The sequence below is a fragment of the Manacus vitellinus genome, unplaced genomic scaffold, assembly GCF_001715985.3.
Source record: "Manacus vitellinus isolate BGI_N305 unplaced genomic scaffold, ASM171598v3 scaffold_0_pilon, whole genome shotgun sequence".
Lineage (NCBI taxonomy): Eukaryota > Metazoa > Chordata > Aves > Passeriformes > Pipridae > Manacus > Manacus vitellinus.
Window position 1 is genome coordinate 17,595,660 of NW_021938789.1, and position 22,954 is coordinate 17,618,613.

The following is a 22,954-nucleotide window of genomic DNA, read 5'->3' on the forward strand; positions in this document are numbered from 1 at the left end:
TTCTACTGAAAGAGCCTACTGAGGTTTACAGTCTCAGTGTAGGATCCTGGCAGAGTCAGCGTGGTTAGCCAAAAACTGCCTGGCGAAAGTGCAGGGTTCACTGTGTTTATTCTGAAGTAAAAACAAGTCATGCCTTTTCTCATTGCTTATTGGCACCGATGTCTCAATTTTGAACACGTCCACTTTTTTTCCAAGGAAACCTGAGCAAAGCAAATAGAAGCTCAGTGAGCTGTCATTACCAAGTCAGTCTCACCTATACCATCCTCTTCAAACTCCCTGTCTATCTCCTTTGGTCTTAGAATAGCCATGAATGCATACATTTGTACTGCAAGATCATTATCTGGTCCCTCTGCATATGCCTGTTGCTATCTTGGCACGGCCAAACCCACTTCAGGTCCTTTAAGTGGTCCCCCGAGGGTGTTGGTAAGCATGCTTCGTGTGTGCCTGACACACGGAGTGGATTTTCTACAAACAGCAAGGGTACAGTGATTGTATGCAAGGCCATGTGTGTGAGAACAACTTCCCTTTGCCTGCTGCTCTATGTGTGGGTAGTTGTTCTTTAGTCAGCTAATACCTCCTAGCTACTCTGTTTGCTAAGAGGGACGGTAAAAGCTTCAGACTTCCTAGGCGGGGAGGTTCAGGTATACTTGCCTTAGGAGAGTGCTGAGTCATGGAGATTATAAAGAAACATGGAGATCTAACTTTCCACCTGCAACTATGCTAGTTTGCCAAAGAGTTTCAAAGGGAATATTTTTCAGGTCTGGTAATCCTGGCTCTTTCCTGGGAGGAGAAAGGTCTGGGTTATAGTCTATGATTTGAGAGCTGTTTCGAATGTCTGAATAGACCTTGGATAAGGCAACAGACCTCTGTCCCTTTCCTCATAGCAAAGGATCTTCATGATAGGCTGTCACACCCCTGCCTTGAATTCCTGCAGAACAGCACAGCTTAATCCTGAAAGGTTGGACTAGATGATCTTGGAAGTGTTTTCCAACCTAAATGATTCTGTGAAGAGGATGATGAGGGCTGCTTTTGTTTCCCTATAGCCTACGCTCCTGAGATGAAGGCGGGGAAAACGCAGGCCTCAAAGGCACTGCAATGGAAAGAGCAGTGAGTTTGGGTCTTCCCTCTTCTTACAGCAAAAATTCTGAATTACTGGATGAGGTATTCTTTGTTTTTTCCATTCAGGCAGACCCATCATTTAACAGTATGCAGAATTTTTTACAACACCGTGCAGAGGCAATAAAGCTTATATAAGGCTTCAGGGCATACCATTAAACCTCCTGAAGCCTGTTGCTTTGGAGACACAGCCCTGGGGTGCTGCAAAGTAGATGAGGCTGGTCCACTGCTGGCCATTTCTTAAAATGAAAGTGTGAGTTCTGCTCCATTTTTTTTGAAGGCTCAGTGTAGGCTGTGAACACTTTCGCATTGTAGGATCAGTAAATTAAATACCATGAGGAATGGGATTTCAGGTGTATGTTTTCCTTCAGCATTGGCAGTTGACTAGATCAGATGAATCCCTCTTCCAGCATATTGGGGAGTGGGTTTGAGACATCTCTGCCTTTCCAGAAAACACCAAGCAAAGGGCGATCTGAATGCCAAAGGTGGGTGGAGATGCCACTCTTCACCTCTCATGTACAAGTTATGCAAAGGAGAAGTCATGATTTATGAAGGATTTGGAGGATGAGGGGAAGGAGAGGGAAGACAATGAAGAGCAAGTGAGTGCATGATTGTGTAATCTCCTGGCACACTAATGTTGGAGGTGAGAGAAAAAGCCAGCAAGGAACCCTGGATATGAAAGAAGTTTTGTATCCTATCTGGGGAGTGTTTAATGTCAGTCTAATCGCCAACCACATTTAGCTGATCATTAACTAAAGGCAGTTGTGTTTGTGTAATCAGTTTGTGACACTGACATCTGACACAGATTCAACAACCACCATTGTCTCTCAAGCCTTTCTGTAACTTTTGACACAGCACAACTGGGATGCACCCCACCTGTAACCAGGAAATCTGAGGTATTCAGGAACAGTCCTAGGCTGAGGCACAAAAGTGCCCAGAAGACCAGTTGGATCAGTATTTGAATCCATGTTTTGTATTTTACAACACTAAGAGGAAGGAAGGAAGGAGATGCAGCTAATGAGATTATACAGCACTTGTGAGACTGGGCATGAGTGTTGAAAAGTCTCCAACAGCTGCACAAACCAAGCCATTTTTGAACACAGACAGCTGAGAACCCAAGCTCCTACGTGTGCTCAGAGCCAACATAATGTGTCATTGCAAGAGTCATTTTCTGCCCGGCATGTCCCTACTTTAACCCTCCCCTCATCTCCACCTCTCTGGCTCACTGGAACTTCGACATTGCTAAACAGTCTGACAGTTGCCCATTATGTTAATATAATACAGTATTTTTTCGTTAGTGACACCCAGCACCTCAAAGTGCAATTGTGCAGCGAATTTCTGGTCAGGTTCAATGTGCCTGTTAGCATAGGGCCCAAAACATATGGACAATAATTTCAGCTGGACTCATGGACAATATTGCAATATAAACAAAAAACAAAAGCCACGCAGGATTAAAATAATGTTTAAAAGTCAGAGGAAGGCCACCCTGAAAACTATGATGAGAACATCCTCTCAGAACCCTCTTCTTTAAGGTACTGCATGACAATGTTTTGTTTTCCAGTATATGACCTTCCTCTAATTAGATTATTTAAATCTCTCAGTATACACAGAAATTATTCACACTTCCTTCCAGGCATGATTACATTTGATGGCCTTGTCTATTGTTTTGTAAATGCCTCCTTTTTTTTCCTTTGTTTTCTCTTCTGATGTTCTTCTGGAAATCACACACTTCACACCAGACATCAAAGCTGTTCCTTCAGAACCAGTGCTATGGGCCACAGCATTGCTTTTCTGAACATGGGGCAGCTCCCAGCAGCTCCCAGCAGAAGAGTCATTTCAGGTGTAACAGCCATTTCAGTAACAATATAGAAAACTTAAATACTAAAATTAATGCAATGGAAGTAAGAGCAGCCAGATAAGGTACGGCTTTTCATCACAGCCCCATTGGTGAGAAGTTGTCCTGTAGGCCCTTCTTTAAAGGGTTTTACTCAGCTGAGCTGTCCCATTGCCTTAACAGTTGTTCACATAACATAAGGTTAAGTTTTGATCCACTGTTACAGTCTAGCTAAAAGCAAATTTGGCTGAATCTCTCCCTTACATACTGAAGCTCAACAGAAGCATACAGCCAGAAGGAGTGTCAGAGACAAGATGCATTTGTGATTCAAACTGCAAGCTAATATTTGATGAAGTGGGAAAATGATTATTTGGATTTTTTATTTCAAACAAGGCTGCATTAAATCATCCTCTTAGTGTTGTAAAATACAAAGCATGGATTCAAATACTGATCCAGCTGATAGGAGAGCTGAAGAAACTGGATTTTTATTCATCATCACAAGAAAGCAGACTGCGATGTGTTGCATGCAGTATTTGGTGTAAGTGTCCAGTCCTGTGGGGGCTTCTTTGGATTGTTTTCCTGCTAATCATATTCAGTTTATTGTGTATCATTTCATCTACAAGTTGTGCCCTAACTTCACTCTTACACTTTTTTTTCTAAGATTTGCTTTTTATATTGAACCAATGGCTGTGACCTTCAGCATGTTGTACAATGGTGGGGTTTTTTGTTGGTCTCATCTCTAGAATCTTTTACACTTTAGGGTATTTTTTTGCACCAGAAGAAATTAATAATCTTCATGAATTTTAAGCCAGGTGTAAGTCTGAAAACTACAGTCACAGAAATTATTCCTTTGTTTCATCATTTATAGCTTGGAGGATGAAAAAACAAAACCCATAAATGCAAAAGATTTTTTAAAAAACATTGCTACTTGTGATCTTTGATTACAAATTATTGCTGTATTTTGAAGTAACATTTTATAAAATATTTTACAGTATAATATTCCATACAAGCAAGAAGACTGAAACCTTTAAAAAGCTGGATATATATAGTGAATTAATATGCATGGTCAAATATTGAAATACATTTGTTTCAGACAGCCCCTTTGGTTAACACTCCTTAACCATGTTAAAAAGGCAATGTGGAAGTCAGATTCTTCTAGCTATTATATATTACTACAAAGTGCTTGGTATGGGAGTTGGCAATAATTTTCATACAAGATCAAGTAACACACGTTCAGTTTCTCTTTTTGTATGAAGAGACAAATCTCCAGCTGATGTTCCGAGTGTAACTCCCTGGAAGTTGGTAAGAGTTGTGTTGCTGTACCTATAAGTAAAGTTTAGCTTTGGTTTTAGGGGTTATTTATAATGTCATGTTTGAGTAAAAGGGTAAATCTTGATAAGCAGACATAAATGATCTCTGATTAAGATCATATACTTTCCAGATCAACTCAAATGCCTAAGGCATTTGTTACTAAATTTTTATTACTACTATTGTAACTAAAAATACATTCTGATTTTGTTTATGATTCTGAATTAGTGGTATTTATTGCCACTATCTCTGGATAACTATATTATTTTAAATAATAATATTTTAAACCCTAATGCTACCCTGGCATTCTCCTTTTTTTCCTTGGATTAAAACAGGAATCCCTAACAAGGGATTTGAGTTGCTGCTGAGGTGGTGCTCAGCATTTTGTGCTCTGCTTCTGGAGGAAGAAAAGTGCTGCATTCCATGGGAACAGTGAGGAAGCAGCAGGTATCCGCTACTCCTATGTGCTGCCTTGGATCCATCTTCCTTCCTCAGAGCAGCTCTGGGTTCAACACTGCCAAGATACAGAACTAGAAGATAGACTGCAAATCCCAAAGTAGTAGGATTTGATCTAAAATGAAGCAACATAATCAGCATATTTGGCCTCTGTCATCACTTTTCTTACTGTACTATTTCTAACTCCTTAGGTTGTATAACTACTTCAAAGAGCAAAAGGCAGAGACATCCATGTTAGTCATCAAAGTATCTTAAACCTTGGAACCTGCTTGTAATTTGTTCTGGCTTGCTCGAGATACATACAGAAGACAAGTGTCCATGAGAAAAGTTAGAATTTACGTTTTAAAACTTACACAGGTGACACACTATTTTTACTACACTTAGTTATAGATGATTTCCAATTACCTTAGAAATTGATAGGTTGGTGCAGTAAAAGACAAAGACAAAAGTTTACTAATGATTGCTATTTATTTTGTTAGGTCAATAAAAAGTGCATAGTACAAGCCCTTTACCCCAATCCAAGTACTCAGTAAAAGATTACTAGGAAACCGCAAATGGCACAGATGATTTTTTGTTTGGCATAATTCAGATATTTTAAACCACTGATTTACATTAAGTACATGACATCATCACTCTTCCTTCTTCAATCATGGATATTACAAGGCTAAGTGATCTGCAGACAATACATGAATACATATGATTTCTCATTTCAGAGTATAATAATTGTGTTAAGCAGACTCTAAAAATACTATTATTTTAACAAAGTTCTAAGCTAAGGTATAATTGTAAACTTCCCTCCATATTTCCCAAGTTGCTACAACTTGCATCTTTTACTAACCAAGCTTAAAACCATCATTACAGAACTGATCGTATCTTGGAGCTTTTCATACCACTAATCTCTTCCACACTTCTCAAAATTTACCATAAACATCTGTAACCATGATACAATTATTTAATTGCAAATTATATAACTAAAGGCCAGATTTCTGCCACCCTTACTAAAGCTGCTACTAGTACTTTATCTCAGAGTAGTCCCACAAACTTCAGTGCAACTACTTGATGAGTAAGGCACCATTTAACACAAATAAGAGTGGCAAAGTACAGTCCTACGGTTAGTCACTTTTATTTTAATTAAGAGTGGTGATCTGCAGGTTTTATCTTGAAGACAGTAACTGAATTTAAAAGGCATATGTTTTGATGTGGGATAGTGGCCTGGCTCTTTAGTAAAACACTTTACAATAAAATATTTCCAATTTTTTTTCTTTTACATAGAAAATTTTAAAATAGCAATTTACATGAGGAAAGCATACATGTATAAAATCACTGGGACAATTACTTAGACGAATCAAGTAAAGATAGTTCATTTAAAGGTAAAACACAACATTCCTCTGAACAAAAAGTTCAGTTGCCAAGACTCTTAGCTGGGTGCACATGGTGAGTTTTATAAATACGTACACAGACATTTAAGTAAAGGAAGACTGATCCTCACAAGTGAGGAGCATCTTCTGTAAATCTCACCAACTTCCAACAGGATGAGGAGTGGTGCTCTGTCTGAATAGAAGCATGTTTCAGTTGGCTTTTTAATCAATTGGAAACTTGTTTTATGCCTCCAATAGTGAAAAATTCTGGCCAAAAATCCTTGGAGAAAAGGTCACTGTTGGAGATTATATATGTTTCCTTGTTGGTTCAACAAAATTATGCTGTATTACTTGTTCTGATCAAAACAGTATCCCAAATATAAATGTACATGGAAGGCAAAGAGCAAGCACAGTCAGAGTGCTTGTCCCAGTGACATCTTTACACAGTGTTTGTGGCCTGTACACTATTAGACATAACAGGACAAATTCTCTCAGCTTCTCTGCTGCGGTTTCATTACTTTACATGGCACTGCACTGATGTCAAAGAGAGCACTTGGCCCAATCTTTTTTTTTACTTAATTTTTTATACATGCTCCTATGCTTAGGAGCATACTATTTCATAGAAATTCAAAGGTCAATGACACCAAATCACAGAAGCCTTTTTTCAAGTCTACACTGTACCTTTACCAGGAGGCTTAGCTGGCCCACCATTCACCCTGAGGAGGAAAACCGTGTATCTGTCAACCATGGGATCTGGTGCAAGATTTTTGTTAGAGCCTGTTAATACAAACCTTTTTGCACTTTAACAGTTAGTCCCTTCAGCTCCGTAACTACAGTCCTCATGGAATAAAGGTTTGTAGAGTAAGGCTTTGAATTCCCATATGTCTGTTCTACTGACCTTTAAGGAAAGAAGCTTCATGTTGGTAACATAAAAATGTTCTTTACATTATTCTCATCAATTTTTCAAATTGAACAAGAAAAATATACAGTGTCGCTTTTCTGTACATCTTTAAAATGTTTTTAAATTAATGTACATTAAAAAAACTCATTCCCATTTGCTACAATGGGACGTGCACAGGTGTGTGCACAGCCACACATACACACACATAAACACACCACACACACACTCAAACGTTAGAGGGAAAAGACATGCCATATGTGGTCATCTGCAAGTTTGTTATTCTACAATTACAACTAGTAGATAAGGATGAAATGTTAAGAATTGCTGACAACATACAGGTGAAAAAACCTGAATAACTCAGAACAAGTTGTATACCAAAAGTTGGTAACCTTGGTAACTCCTTGGTATGATTTCATCCTGTCCAATATACATTACGTCATGGCTAAAAACTTGTTAAGGTACTAATTATTAAAAGACTATACCAGGACAAAAAATTCTACCAAGTTCTTCTTACTAAATTTCTCTTTTCATAAAGTCTACAAGTAAACACATCTGGTTTTAGAATATATTTTTTGACAACATACTGAATAAGATATATATATGAACAAGACTAAATTAATGTTTTTTTGGTGGTATAATCTTCTGTGTAAAGTTCCCAATATATAGGTCAAAGCTTTGACAGTGGCAATTGTCACATTCACTTATGTGCGCACACAGAGAAAGATTATAATTCTAGTGGACAATCTGTGCTTTTGCCAACAACCCTGAAAACTATGTTAGTGGTCCAAAGACCAGACTAAAAGTTGCTCCAGACCCAGGTCAAATATAAAATAATTTCTATTTTTCACCACATAACTAAGTTAATGCTTCCAACCATAATATAACTCTCAAAAGCATACTGGAGAAGAAATATGAATTAATCTGAAGAAAGGTCAGTAACCCTCCATTATTATAGATGCACTGGGATTTTCTTTTTCTTTCAATGAATATCAGAAATCACATCAAAGAAATTAAGATCACTGTAACAGAAAGAGACTGAGTGGAACGTCCATAGTAACAGTAACAACCAAAAAACCCCCACAATGCCTTATCATTATTCAAATTACAATCTACTAGGAATTGTAATAACATACAAAGCAAAAATTAACTTAAAATTGGAGTTGCTAAAAGCAGCTCATGAAGATTACTGCTTAATGATAATTCTGCTCTATACAAATGAGAAAAGAAAACCGTATTGAATGGGTGTTAGGAGTAATCTGGTCACTTCGTTCATTTGGTCATGCAAGGTTTTAGCTGCTGAACTTTTCCAATACTGAACGCTCTAGTCCACTGGTGGGGCTGGTGGTTCTTGTCCCTTGGGGGAAGAAAGGAGGAAAAGAAAGAAAAAAGCAGGTATAGAATTAGAAACAGTGTTTCACATAAGAGGATTTAGCAATAAAAGACCTCAGAAGCATTACACTGTGCTTTCTTTTATGATCTTTCAGTGTGTCTTTAAATGTTTAGAGTAAAGGAGCATCAAAGAACTATACTGTTTCCTGCATCGATAGGGATTTTTCTGAAGATCACCTTCTCTGTTTTATGCTGTAATTTTGTTTACTGCCTTCTCACACATAAGAAGGCAGTTCCAAGCAGGGATAGACAGTGTCCAGAGGACATTATGATCCACACTTAGTCACCCATGCCTGCTCCATCCCATGGCAGGCCTCACACTTGGCCTTCGTGATTCTACTTTCACTTTGGTTTTACTCATTTTCATTTCTAATGGAGTTCCAAGAAAATAAAGGGGGAAAAACAGAAGAAAAAAATTAATTACTATTATAGAATCTCCCTTGAAGATGCACTTACATTATGTTGGCTGGTTGGCTTTCCGGCTGTGTTTGATCCTCTCAGATTATTCGGTCTCAGTAAGAACAAGACAAGTGCAATCACCATCCACGCCATCATTATCATGGCAAAGCTGATGCCATTGTCACTGGATGAGTTTGGTCCTGGCACTACAGATAAGGAAAACTCAAGTTATAACACAGAGTGACAGTAGAGTTCTTTTCCTCAAATGAAAACAAAAATGCAATATAAGTCTCAGAAAAAAACTCTGAAATACTTTTCGATTGAGTTTTCTGGTTAGTCCCTCATTTTCACTTTGAGACATTAATTCTTCATTAGCGTTACACTGTTCTTTTATCACATTTCTTATCCATTTGAAAAGAGAATCTATTTTCATAAGATTTCACTGGTCTTTTCAGAATCATCATGAGTATTTCTTAGTTCATATTAACTCTTGGTGACCTGGAGATGACAAACGCACACTTTGTGTTTAAGAAATCAAACTTGATCAAAATATATTTATGTGGGAAAAAAACTGTATATGTGATAGTCTTTGTTTTTTGCCTCAAACAAATAAAAGAAAATGACTAGCTTAGACTCTATTGTTAGGCCCCACACAGAGAACATTCTAATTCTACAAGAAGGGAGAAAACTAATGGTTATCAATTTGTTGACTGCTGTAAGTTTTTTCTTGAGAGTTTGTTCAAACAAGTGTCAGTGTCAATATGTCAGATCTTCATGACTGATCATCCAGGTCATGTGGCATTTCTGTTAGCATCAAGAAAAATGTATCTGCCAGGAAAGGAAAAAGTGCCGTAGAGATACATTAAAAAGTGAAGCCCAGGAACACAGTGTAAAAATTTTACACCCAATTTTCATATACAGTGTTTGAGTCATCAACACATAGAAATAAACTTAGAAAGTTCCCTCAGGATGGAAATGGGTGGTTAGTCTTTTTGGATCAACAAGCTCTTGCAAATACCTGCACATTTTAAAACAACTTTTCTCCTCTGAAACATAATTTCAAATAATAAAACAGTAACTAATGTTGTCAGCTGAAGTGTAAACCAATGTACAGTTAATTACCTATAGTACTTACATGGATCTTTATCACAGTACGTAAAGTTTTAACAGCTTCATTAATGATCATCAATTAATACAGAGCAATAAATAGAGAGCTATAATGAATAACCTTCAGAAAGAGAAGAGCTGTTCTATTTTATTACCCAAGTTGAAAACTTTAACATTCAGAAAACTCCCCAGAGACACTAGTATCTGTCAGGTTTTTCAGCCGTCTCAACTTGTGTGGATCATCTCACTATGGAGTCTAGTCTGGATTCAGTATTGGTTGGAAGTTGTTCTTATTTAACATTTGCTAGATGACTTATACCCAGTGAGCTGCTGGAGTAATTTCCTTGAGGCTGATGCTGATACAACAGAACCACTCTCATCACCATCCTCCTGGGTAGCATTTCCAACAGAGGCTCTGCTATGGAAATGGTTTGTTCCTAACACAGTAGAGGGGCACTGTGGGGAAGCTCACAGCTATGCCATTCACCACACTGCTGTCCTGGGAATAAAGTTTCACGAGCTGGGGCTGTCAGACTGATGTCCTTTACTGACATCACATGCACTTAAAAATGTCAAAGAAGAAAAAGACCCATGTATTATAGAAGCTCATGCTTCTCACAACACAAACACTACCATTACATGTATGAGCAAATGAAACCGTTCTTGCCTTTTCAGTGTCCAAAATACAGACATTAAACTCTTATACATAATTGATTCAGAAAGCATATGGAATTGTGACTGTAAAAGTTTAGACCTGCAGTGTTGTTGAGCAGAATATTATTGTTATCAGTATCATATATCAATATTTTAAACCTTGAATGGTCTTTATATATGAAATCCAGGAAACTAGCATATACTTTGGTATGACAAGAACAACTGCTTTAATTTGAGGCTTCCAGACAACATTAATAGCCACCCTGAGACTACCTTCAGCAACAAGTAAGAAAGCCTTAGGTACCTGCTTTGGCATACATGTACATAGCCCAGTAGAAATTTCACAGATTTCATAGAATATTCTGAGTTGGAAAAGACCCACGAGGATCATCAAACCTAACCCTACAGGCATTGAACCCACAACCTTGATGATAATAACACCATGCTCTAACCAGTCTGAGCTAATCTCAGAATGGTGGAATACTGAAAATTAAGCTCATCTGTTAGTCAGGATTCCCCATACAATGCAGAGAAACAGGGACTAGTCAGACTGCCTTCTGGAATTTTTGCTGAACCCTAGTGCACTTAGGGTCTGTGGTTAAACAAAAGTTGGGGTAGAGCAAATGCTGCTGGGTCAGCTCATGCTACAGGTCAGGGAAGGGAGCAGAAGGAACCACGGAGGGAAACCACAGGCATTCATGCAAGACAGTTTCTTCCAGCCTGCATTGCAATATGGTTTAGATGGAACCAAATGCGCTGAAACATTCTGAACTAAGTTAAGCAAGACAACAGCTGATCTAACACAGATTGGCTCTGTACTACCTACTCAAGGCACACCAGATACTGAAACAGCCACAAGACTGTTTACACTATTCAAGAACTGTTAAACCCACATCTCTCACAAATGACCATGTGCTTTTATAAGGATGTGATGTATTTCAGAATATGTTCCTTTAATGTCTTAAAGAAATGAGGATAAGCAAAGTTTCATATAGCTGGGGTGAAACACACTTTTCAAAGCTTTGCATCACAAATCAAGAGAACAGACAAGAAGCTGTTTCAGATACTGGAAGCAGTTAGAAGAAACAATCTTTTACTACAAAGACCTCCATCCCTGAGATCACAAAATAATCAGATAAGGCCAGCTTATGGATAAAGAACAGTTGAGTGAAGCTGAAACCAAGCAGGATGGAATTCATGCTGATGGGCAGAAGAAAAAAAATATTTTTTTTAATAGTTCACAGCCACAGTGCCTTTAATGGATATTTTTTTGCGGATAATTTAGAAGTGGTTTTTTGATTCCTTGAAGAATAAAGGTTATCCTCTAAGAGCACCGGTGGATAGTATTTTCTGGTATTTCCAGATAGAAAGAAGATTGTCCTATTCTGAGATGAATGTTCCTGCCACCACCCAATTTGATGGATGGATCTGTTTATTAATCTCCAATGCCCAGGAGACACCCACTAGTACAGAATGTAGCAGTACATATTCTCATGTCAACCACTGACGTGAAACAGTCTCTAACCTACCTTTCCATACAACACTGAATCCAGCCCAAGATCTTTATTTTTAGAGTATCTGGTCCCCTGGGCTCAGCATACATATATATCCACACACTTCTGAATGAGTCTGTGCCCCTGTGGTAACCTGGAATTTTTTTTTTTTACACCATGGCTGAATTACTTCTGTGCAGGAGAAAGCTTTATTAGGAGCTGTTCTGAGATTATGGGATTAACTCCCATGGGAGTTAATGACTACGGTGAATCCTATTTGTTGCTCCATGTATGACATACAGTTCTTGGACTTGCTTTTTCCTGCAGAAACAGAGACTAGAACACATAAATGAGTATTCTCTCAGAGAAAAATGGGAAGGTTGCATTCTAAAGAAAAAGAGGATAGACTGTATTTCTATTACTGTAAAAGTATATTCCATGTGGTGCTTTTTGTCTGTCCTCTCATGGTAGAAATATCTCCTTTTGGATCTTTTTACTGTTGTGGAAAGACAAAAGCAGGCTCTCTGACTTGTGTCTTCCTTTTTTCATGGTGTTTTAAGCATTGTCTGTTCTGTGAAAGAAAAGCAAGAAATTGTATGAAGAGAGGTATCTTACAAATGAATCAACAGGGAAGATAAAGAGCCTGCGGGACCTTTAGCAGATAATGCCAGCAAGCTGACACTCTCAAAGGCAGGGATAAGTAACCTGAAAAAAGCCAAAAAGGACTGGAGCAGAGAAAGGGAGAAGGGAATTACCAGAAAAGGGAGGGAAGAGTTGGCAGATGTTTCATGCTGTTAGATTAGCGGCTGTGACTCCCCTAGATGAGTACAACTCAAGATGAATCACAGATATGTATGCATTTTAAATTACATAGAAATTTGGAAGTAGAGTAGACAACATTCAAGACAGTCATCTCTGACCACATTACAAGCTAGCAGAGCACTGACAATAGTGTTGAAAATATGAATGTGGCAAATCAAGGTCACAACATCTGGGAATTGCTAGAACACAGAAAAAAACTCACGCAGTAGCCCCTCATTTCCTTTGACACAGAAGGCTGACTGTGAAGGGCCATGAGCCATCAGAGCAGATCAGTACCAGCTGGGATCCTCCCTGGGCTGGATGAACAACTGATGTTGCAACTGCCACACACGTCAGAGAACTTCCATGCTCCACTTGCATTAGACAGAATTCAGAAAAGAATTATTACTTTTATTCTTCACTTCAAGGGAAACTGTAAGATCTTCTGATTTGCTGAGCATAAGCATTCCCCAGAGAATATTAAATGCCTATTCAAAACTTACAGCCTTTTTTTTCTGCAAGGCAGCCACTGAAATTAAGGCAACAGTCACCAGACTGACACACACTGTAACATCACAGCAGATATTCTGACAGAGAATCAGCAGAGAAACAGCCATGAAGCAGCGTACCCAAATACTTATTGAAGTGGTGCTCACATCTTTCCATATACTTCCAAAAGCACTGGTCCTGACCCTGGCAGGAAACTCTGCAGAGTAGTCATGATGACAGAATGGTGCCAACAACAATAAATAAGAATTTATAGATAACATAAAAATGTGAATGAGGAAGCCCTGGTACTACTGCTCTGATATGGCTCCAAAAATCTAAAAAAAGAACAGAAATCAAAGGGTTGAAAAAACAAGGCATACTCAGGAAGAATCAACTGAGGTGTTTCTGAGAACTTCCAGCTCGTAGCAACATCATAACACATGACACTGCTGTGACATTGTCTGAACCCCAGCCCTGACGTCTCCCAAAACAAAACCACATACATCTGATCAGTTATTTCACAACCTTGCAATTTAAAAATCTGTATGACAACATTCCCAGCTGTGCTTCCAAAAGGAAGACCAAATCCTGGAACTGAGCAAATGGGTGGGAGTGAAACAAGCTTCTTCATATTGAGGTTCTGAAATGAGGAATCAAAGTCAGCAAGTAACAGGAAATGGAGCTGTGGGACTTAGGGAAGAAGAGACCCGCCCCAAACATAAGCTCATCACTGTACAGCTCATCAGAACAGGATGAAGCAACAGACAGAAGACTGGCCCAGAATTGTTTTAATCTGCCTCTGAAAACATCTCTAAAAGTTTCTCCAGGCTTAATCTGTTTATTTTTGCCTTTGACTCCTGGGGGTCTTACAGACTGGTGCAAGCACAGAATCACAGAAGCATCAAAATAATCTGACACACAGGCAGGCAGTGCCATTGCATCAGCAGGAAAATACCTTTGCTGGACCTAAATTTAAGGCAATATAATAACATAGGAGAGGATTTACTCTATAATTTTTGCTTTGGTTTTTGAAACAAACCACTGGTTTGGAACAATTGCTGCCAAATTGTTTGCATCTGCACAGACAGTCATTGCAAGGATCTCTTTCAGGATGGAAAGCTATTTGTCGCAAACCATTCAAATTTCCACTGTACTACAGCTTGGTAACATGAAAGCTGTCCCACAAGCTTTGTGCCCATGCATATCAGAACTTACTAATTTATAAAGTCTTTCGTCTAAGAGCTTCATAAATATTGATGACGCAAGACTCCCAAGGCCCGAGTGAGAACGACCTACCATTGCTTGGTTTTGACTGTGGACTAAAGCTCAGAAAGTAGCACAGCCTGTCTGTGTCTACTTCCAATAGAGAAAATATTCTGTCTCTCGTCATCTGCTGCTTTCCCTCTCCTACATGTCTGTTACTAAAAAAAAAAAAAAAGACATGGAAGTCTAAGGTGTGGGAGACTAAAAAGTCTGGCCCTGGACAGGTGCATCTGGGAGAGAAGGGGTGCGGGAAGTCACGGACTGCATAACTTGGAAAGCCCATAAAGAAAGAGTAAACCAGCAGTACTCTACAGGACCTGTGTCCCACTGTCTTTTTTTCCAGGTTTTACATAGTTTTCTCCCTTCAGCCCAGCACGGCAATGAGTCTGCGGCGGTTTCACACTGGGAGAGCACAGAGCAAGTCCGAGTTAGATGCCCATCTCTAAACAGGTTTCACAGGGGAGTGAAGAGGGAGGAACGAAGAGTGAAAAAAGGCTCTCTTCCCAAGATCCTGGAAACTTTGCCTGCACTGCTCCTAGACCTGCAGAAGACAATGGTACCAGCAGCTCTTGCTTCCAGGAACACTGCTCAGGTGCTCACTGCTCCCTCAGCATTACAGTAGTCCTGATGCAAGCTAATTCAGTCAGTTCATATGCTCAATCGGTAAAACAATATAGGAAAAACAGATCCACTTCATTTTTATTTATAAACATTTGGCAATGTTCTCTCTAGATCATGAAAAGTGTAAACACAGTGCCTCAGGGCAAGCTTTCATTACTGCATAAGCTCTGACCAGCTATGCTTCACTGCAGATGCTAGTAACATTGGACTGTCCCACTGTTTGGGAGAGGTTTTTTGATGTATTTCGCAGCAAATTCCAAGGAAGTGTACACATCAGTCCTTTGCTTCATTAACTACACAGCCACAAAGTCAACAGAAATACAGTCACAGTGCATGTCACCTTGAGTCAAAGCTGGGGGGAACTCCTTCACAGAGGAGTAGAGGGTTCACAGTATTGACAGTGTCACCCAGCCCCAGTTGTGAACATGTGTATGTGGGGGGGTCTGTGCTCCATTCTAGTCTTCACTGGTTAGGCTGCTATGCCTGTAAGGAGGTCAAATAAAGCCCCCTCCAAATTTTCCCCTATCATTCCCCAGATCATCCTATTTGGAGGCTAATGGAAGATTCACTAATGCTTGGGACCTGATTAATGGTCGTACTGGTATATCAACACCTTCAGGCTTCTCACCAATGCTGTTTCCACACAGTGCTTCCAATGTACAAATGTCCACCCACATCACAGATTCTCACAAATTACCTCCCCAACATGCGAATTTTATATTTGTTCTAATGTAATATGTTCCTATAACATTAAATCAACTGTTGCATTTTAAAGACCTGTCAGACTATATTTTAATTACTGCTGTTTATTTTACCTCCATGTACCTGATCTGAACAGTTACTCACATTCCTGAAGGCATTCTGTGTCTGTGCAGTATGACTGGGATTGTCTCAGCTGAAACAGAGAAAAGGAAAGGCATGATACTTAGCAATGAGTCTTGGTCAGCTTTTACCAAAATCATGATTTAATATAATGTCAGAGCACAAGTTCAAGATAAGGAAGATTTTAACTGATCCTTTATTGGATCACATGTGGCTTATGGGATGTGAAGAATCCCAGATACGGAAATAAGTTTCTGAACACTATTTACATAATACCTTTAAATCAGCTGACTACAGTGTTATTGCTTCCATACAGGTTTCAGCCACTGAATAACTACCAAAATTCAAGTAGAAAAAATCTACAGTGATATAGACATTATTATACACAGACATATTCTCTATACATATTTTGGCATTTATAATGGACAGGTGTTACTACTATTATCTAGTCAAGTAACATTAAAATGCTCTGTGATTACATCACAATAAATAATCAGACTATAATAAATAATCAATTTATAACTATGGTTATAAGTTGAATTAAAATTTCATATTTTAACTTAGTACTTACTATTTTTCCTCCCTAAGAGATTTTTTTAAGTAGGTTTTAATATATTTTACTGATTTTTCTCTTTACTAATGAGTAAAATTTAAAACACTTTTAGCAACTGTAATGACTATTTACATTTACAGACTAGGTAAGCTTGCCAACTGCAAACCTGCAAATCAGAATAGCTATTTTAGAGATGGCAGAGCCAGAAAATAAAGACAAATATCACATTCTTTATTGGGTTCAGAGATGGTAAATGGATGGGATTTAATCTGCAGTACTATGGAAATAGAGTCTATTCTCTGTTTAAGTAAACTATGTGGATTATTAATGAAACCTTTAAATACAGAATTGTAACATTGTAACAGAGTTGTTACAACGCCTCAGTTAGAACTGACATTAGCTTTTTGATAGGTTTTATGACGTAGTGTCACAAATACCAACACTTTTTGTCACAACAGGCTAATCTGTTTATCAGTGTAAATACACAAATGTTAAAGAGCAGAAGAAATGATGCTCTGTATGTAAGAAATACATGAATAATTTCCACAAAACCAATTTCCCCTCGTGTTGGCATAACTGATTTGCTGTATGTAGTCATGTTATGCAAAGCATATCAAGGAAACAGACAAAGAACCAAAGAAGACTTTTGGAAAAGTCTAAGCTCCTTCTTTTATCATAAAGATTTTCAATGATTATCACATTTGAAAAAGAAAAAAAAAGTAACTGAAGATTGATCACATTCATTCTTTCATTAATATATTAAGATCTACTAGCAAATTTACTGAGACTACAAAGAAGTCCCTCAGGGAGGAACTGAAAGGCTGGATTTAACCTTTCAGCTATTTCTATAGTTAAAAACAACAGCAGGGGAAATTCAAACAAAATACTTGCCTTATTAAAGAAAAAAAAATCTATCAAACTATGCATATTTCCTGCCCTTCTTATGTAAAAGTAAAAGCTCATGTTATTTTAAAACTTTGGAAGTAATTTTCAAAGGGGAGGTTTTACATTAGCAGTAGTACCAATTTGGAATATTTTACACTGAAAGATTTGTGAACTGGGGAAACTGGATATTGCTATACCCGTATTTTAAGGAGATCAACATAATTATCTTCTGTTTGTATAAGGGTTTAATTCAGGGGGAGGGAGGGCTTAATTTATAATCCCTACTTAGGACACAGTTTACAGGTATTCAACATGGAATGATGATCAGAATTAAAAAGTGCAATAGGTATATGATCAGAAACATTGTATAAGCATAAAGTATCTCACTCATTATCCCTCTGTTCCCAGGATGGCACAGATATGCAACACTGCCTTGGGTTGTTCTAGCCCCAAAATCAGTTCTCTCACATTCTAAGTGTTACACTCCATCCAAATACAACTTTTTTAAAGTTGTGGGATGGCTCTGTAAGCCAGGGAGCCATGTAACAAATCTGTTTTTAACAGCTCAGTGAGAGGCTGCGTATTGTCCTCTTGGGATGAAACAGGGCAGATGATGGAAAACGAGCAGCAGCAAAAACTGGTTTTTCTCAATTCACTCGGGTCAATGAGTTCCTAACTCTGTAACCCAATACAAATCTGATCTCTTGTGGTCACTCATTTAATCAAAAGATAAGAAACGATTCTGGCACGTGTATGAAATGCTTACATAAGCTGAATGGCTGGGAAAGGTAATGCCTTTTGCTGAGAGAAGAATGTTCCTTCCACCAATTAGCTCTCTCTTCATAACTACACCCTTAAGGAACATAGCAACTGTTGGGAAAAAATTGTATGTGCAACATTTCAGACATTTCAATAGTCAGGTAATTGAAAAAAGAGCAACTATCAGAGACTGGAAAAAAATAGTCCTTTGTATTCAGATTTTTCTATTCTGATGTAGAAGGGGAGTTTGGACGAAAGTTTGTGGAATAATGGTAAAAAGCTGAACCAGACTTTACCTGTTCTCAACAAAACCCTCAAAAAGACTATACAAATACACTCAATGTTTTTCAGATTGGAAACACTACAGAGCTGATGAGAAAATTTTGAATAGAGAAGTAATTTTTGGAATATGTTAACTCTTACATAAAGATAATATTATCAATGACGATTTTGATTTTATTCATATTACAGAGATCCTTGTGCCGTCAAAAGTGTGAATTTAGTGGAAAATTAACAGTTGACTGCTTGATCTGACATCTGCTAAAGTCAGCAACAGCCTTTTCATATATTTCTGTACATTCTAAAACAGACCCTTAAGAAGAACACAGAAATCAGGTGAGTGAAACATCAGAGCATATTCAACAAAAGCAGAAGAGAGTGCAATATGTTACAAAAATAAATATTTATACTATTTTCTTCCATGTAAAAGAAGAGGATTGTATCTGAATTACATTCAGATACATTCTCTGTGCTAAAAGGCTTAGTACATGCGAGCCAAACAATAAACTAACTTATTTTTTATTGTCCAAAATGAAGTAAACATGAATTGTAAATAGTATGAAAGCTAAAAGAAAGCTAACAAGAATGAATGATTTTCAATTTATTACAGTAAAAACTTGCACACAATACAAGTAAAAATACTAATTATAAACATACATTATTTAAAATACAACTGTGAGTTTTCTTTCCTCCAAGTACATTTAAAATCTTGAATAACCTAAGCTGAAGTAATTTAAATTAATAATCTCCAAACAACAAGAACTCTTAGTCAAAATGAGTATTTTGTTTCTTTGAAGCCCTTCATAATTTTCTGAAAGAGGCAGCAAATCAGTGTCCACTTACTGACATATCATGAATGTAAACCCAATACAATACCAAGAAAAAAAAAACCCAACTTACTTCTAGCGGTAAGAGAGAAAAGGGCTCTTCCTCACTCTCTCCCCGTGACACTCAAATTTTGCATTGCAAAAATAGACAGCACTTTTCAAATGGCTCCTAGTTCCAATTTGAAATAGCTCTTCCTTTCTATTCCTTTTCCAAAACACACAGCTTTTAGCCCCAGTTCACACTAACACAACAGTGTTTGGATCCTGCTCTTTTGAGACATCAAGCCCAGTTTTAACATGCCATCTTGTGGATCAACAGCATCTACCCATCAAACACCTTAAATGTGTCCTGCTGCAACTCTTAAGAGATGCCATGTTACGATAGGAATCTGCACAGTTTTTACAATCCCCAGCTGTGAATAAAATGTGAACGGTCGCAGTAAAGGGATACTGCTGTCGGCTTCTGGAAACTTCTTTGTGATGTCACCATATTGAGTGAAGTTTCTGGTTTGGTTGTTTTGGCTTTTTTTCACGTGCAAACTTACTATGGGCACACAAACATGTCTGTGTGGTGAAAACAGGGTGTGAAGTTTTACCCCGTGTTAGCTGCTCCACAAAACCACTGAAATCCAAATGAAAACAGCCTCATCCAGCTAAACACAGAACTTGTTTTTCCAGCGCAGTGACCTCAGACACTGCGACAATTTCAGTCTTCCCATGAAAGAAGTAAAGCTACTTTGCATTTACCATTCATCACAGATAGCTACTGTGGAGAAGGAAATTCAGATTTCTGTCTACCTTCACAGTAACTCTGCTTCCTCTTCAGAGGAGTTCACTGAAACTCTTCAGATGAGTTTTCAAAGTTTGCAACCCCAGAGTTCAACAGTCCTACAATCTCTGGGACTGGTCCTGGAGTCTCTGTTCAGACAATTTTTTTTTAAATTAACATCAATAGCATACTGCCTGAAGAAAGATTCAGAGCTCTTATCCAGTGTGAACACTTTTTATAAGAGTTAAGTGTATTATTTAAGAGTTAAAAAAAAAAAAAAAAAAGACAGAGCACAAAAAATATCAGGAATATATCAATGATCACCAGTTTGTCATTTTTCAGAAGAAATAGTGGCATAATCCCTGTCCAAAAGCACTTTTGAACTCCAGAAATGGTACACTAAAGAGGTAACAAAACGAGAAGAACAGGACTAGTGGCAGGAACAAAGTGCAATAATCAATAGAGTCTAGCATGAATGGCAAATGAAAGTAAATTATTTATGTATGGATAATTAAAATAATTACCTTTTATAATAACTTTTGAGGCAGCTCAAAGCAGAAATAAGTCCACAGAAAAGACATGAATGAAAAATTAGTAAGTTCATGAGACGCGTCAGGAAAAGACCTCCGTACAATAAATTGTGATAGAAGAAAGCCCAGAGAGATAGGTGAAAGAAACAGATAAAATAGGTACAAAGATAAGAGAGTAAAAATGAAAAGGACAGATAAGTACAAAAGCAAGGACAAATAACTAACTCAATAGGGTCTTTTATTCCATGTGAATTTAAAATGGAATCATAAAGACTGTTGATAGAAAATTTTATATGATAACAAGGGCAAAATATCATCCCTTGTGAAAATACTTTTTTGCCATTTAAACCAGTTGTAAGCTGTTTTTCCTCTCCAATGATGCCAAAAGATGACAACACTGTGGCATACTCCTGATTGTGTTCTCATGCTTCTGGGTAATGAAATTATTATTTAAGCTTTGCTGGCAGCCACTTCTACTCTGTCCGAAGTATATAAATGATTTAGTAAACAACATAATAAATAAATTGCTACAGTAGGCTATGACAGTCCTGAATACAAGCCAGGGTGCAAACTGAAATGCAGCATTATCTGTAGAGTTCAGATTTAAAGATGCAAAAAATGACACCTACACACATTATTCTGCTACAAGCTGGCAAAGAGAAATAAGAGAAAAATAAGAGGAAAAGAATGGCACACTGATGGAATTTAATTGTCTCTTAAACTACATTAGCTTCTCTTAGTGGAACAAACAAGGAAAAAGTGAACACTGCCTTCCCCACTCCTTCATTTTCTATGCGTATATGCAGAATTAAAATAAAATGATGTTCATACAAGGACAGAATAACAGTCTGCAATAAAAGTACAGAGTCTGCTCCTATGAGATGGCATTTTCTCTCCCATCGCAAATGAGTGAGAAGGATGGCTGCTACATTTCAGAATAATATTCCTAATTTACAAACCAACTCTTAAGACCCAGAATCATCAGCCAGTTATGACAGGAGAACATTAGCTTTCATAGTGAAAAATATGGCATTTTATGGGGGACAATGCATCAAATAAACATGTCACAGGGACTACTGCAAACTGGAGCCCTAATTTCAACAAGAACACATTCTCCCTTCATTTTCTTTGTCCAGGGATTGCTGTTTTACCTTGGTGTCATATAGATCCTCCTTTTCCAAAATTCCCTCACCTTCCTACAATTGCACGATTGTTATTAGTACTTAATTTCAAAATTTTGCTGGCCTTGGGGACCTGTGATATCATTGACATTCTCCTTTTAGTGAATGCAAAGCACAATGAATTAGCAGAACAGGGAGAATAGGGCAAAAGGAGATAAAACAGTGTGATGATCAGGATCATTACAAGGAGCTTCACAGCATCTCTGACTACATGAAGTACTAGACAACAAATAGATGAGATAGAATATTACACAGTATTACCACAGAGGCATCTGAAAACATGCACAAACAACATACATATCTCCCAACAGGACACCAGGAAATTTATATCTAAAATGCAAGACCAGAATACATGTAGGCTTTTTGACCAAACAGTTGAGTATCTTCTGCAAAATTATGCATATTAGCAAAAGAAAAAGGTACTTCCACAAAGACAGTTTTGATGAAAAGGCTTTGAACTAGCAACAGATAAGTACAGTATGCTCTAAGTGTTGATTACATCCACATGTGGCCTGAGAGAAAAAACATAATTTTTGCCTTTTTCCTCAAAAGGGATGGCCATAATACTTCTCTGATCATCAGAGTTCAGCCATTCACAGTACAGGTTATAGCTATTAATTACTTCTGAAATATCGAGCTGACAGAATTTTCAATGCATGATTTTCTACACTGCTTGCAATACACTATGCATGCTTTGAGATGGTCATGGGATGTGACTGAGATTTTTTTAAAAAATATGTATTTGTTAAGAAGCAGAAGTTTTCAGCATACTACAAAGCTCAAGGATGGGAACTGTAAAGAATGACACCTTCAACTTTCAGTTAAGACCTGATACCTAAGCCCTTACAGGAAAATGTGCTCTTCATGAGACACAGATTTCAGTAGACAACATTGTTCATGGTTTTTTTTTGGTTTTGTGTTTTTTTGCTTGTTTGGGGTTTTTTAACATCCACTTGCCTGCCTAGAGAACAGTCTCCATTCACACTGTTTGATCTAGAACTAGTTTCTAGGTTATTACATGCATTAGTAGTACATGAATTCTGTAATACAGTTTTGGGATCTTAGCCTGTGCAACACCAGTACTTTTAGCACCCAGTGAAAGGCAGGAAAATGGAAGTCAGTGGAGCAAGAGCACTCAAGAACAGTCTCACCCTCTGCCC

At 37.8% G+C, this 22,954-nt stretch overlaps 1 protein-coding gene across 3 annotated transcripts in view; it reads right to left on the reverse strand.

The window, feature by feature from the left end:
• Positions 1–5,163: 5,163 nt before the first annotated feature.
• Positions 5,164–22,954, reverse strand: part of SMIM14 (small integral membrane protein 14) — a 39,514-nt gene continuing 21,723 nt past the window's right edge. For all 3 annotated transcript variants that reach the window (XM_018068404.2, XM_018068426.2, XM_018068412.2), the window contains 3 exons: positions 16,036–16,084; positions 8,819–8,967; positions 5,164–8,327 (listed from right to left, as the gene is read on the reverse strand). In XM_018068404.2, the coding sequence (XP_017923893.1) occupies positions 8,295–8,327; positions 8,819–8,967; positions 16,036–16,084 (231 nt within the window). In that variant the 3' untranslated portion in view covers positions 5,164–8,294. The remainder of the gene's footprint in view (positions 8,328–8,818; positions 8,968–16,035; positions 16,085–22,954) is intronic.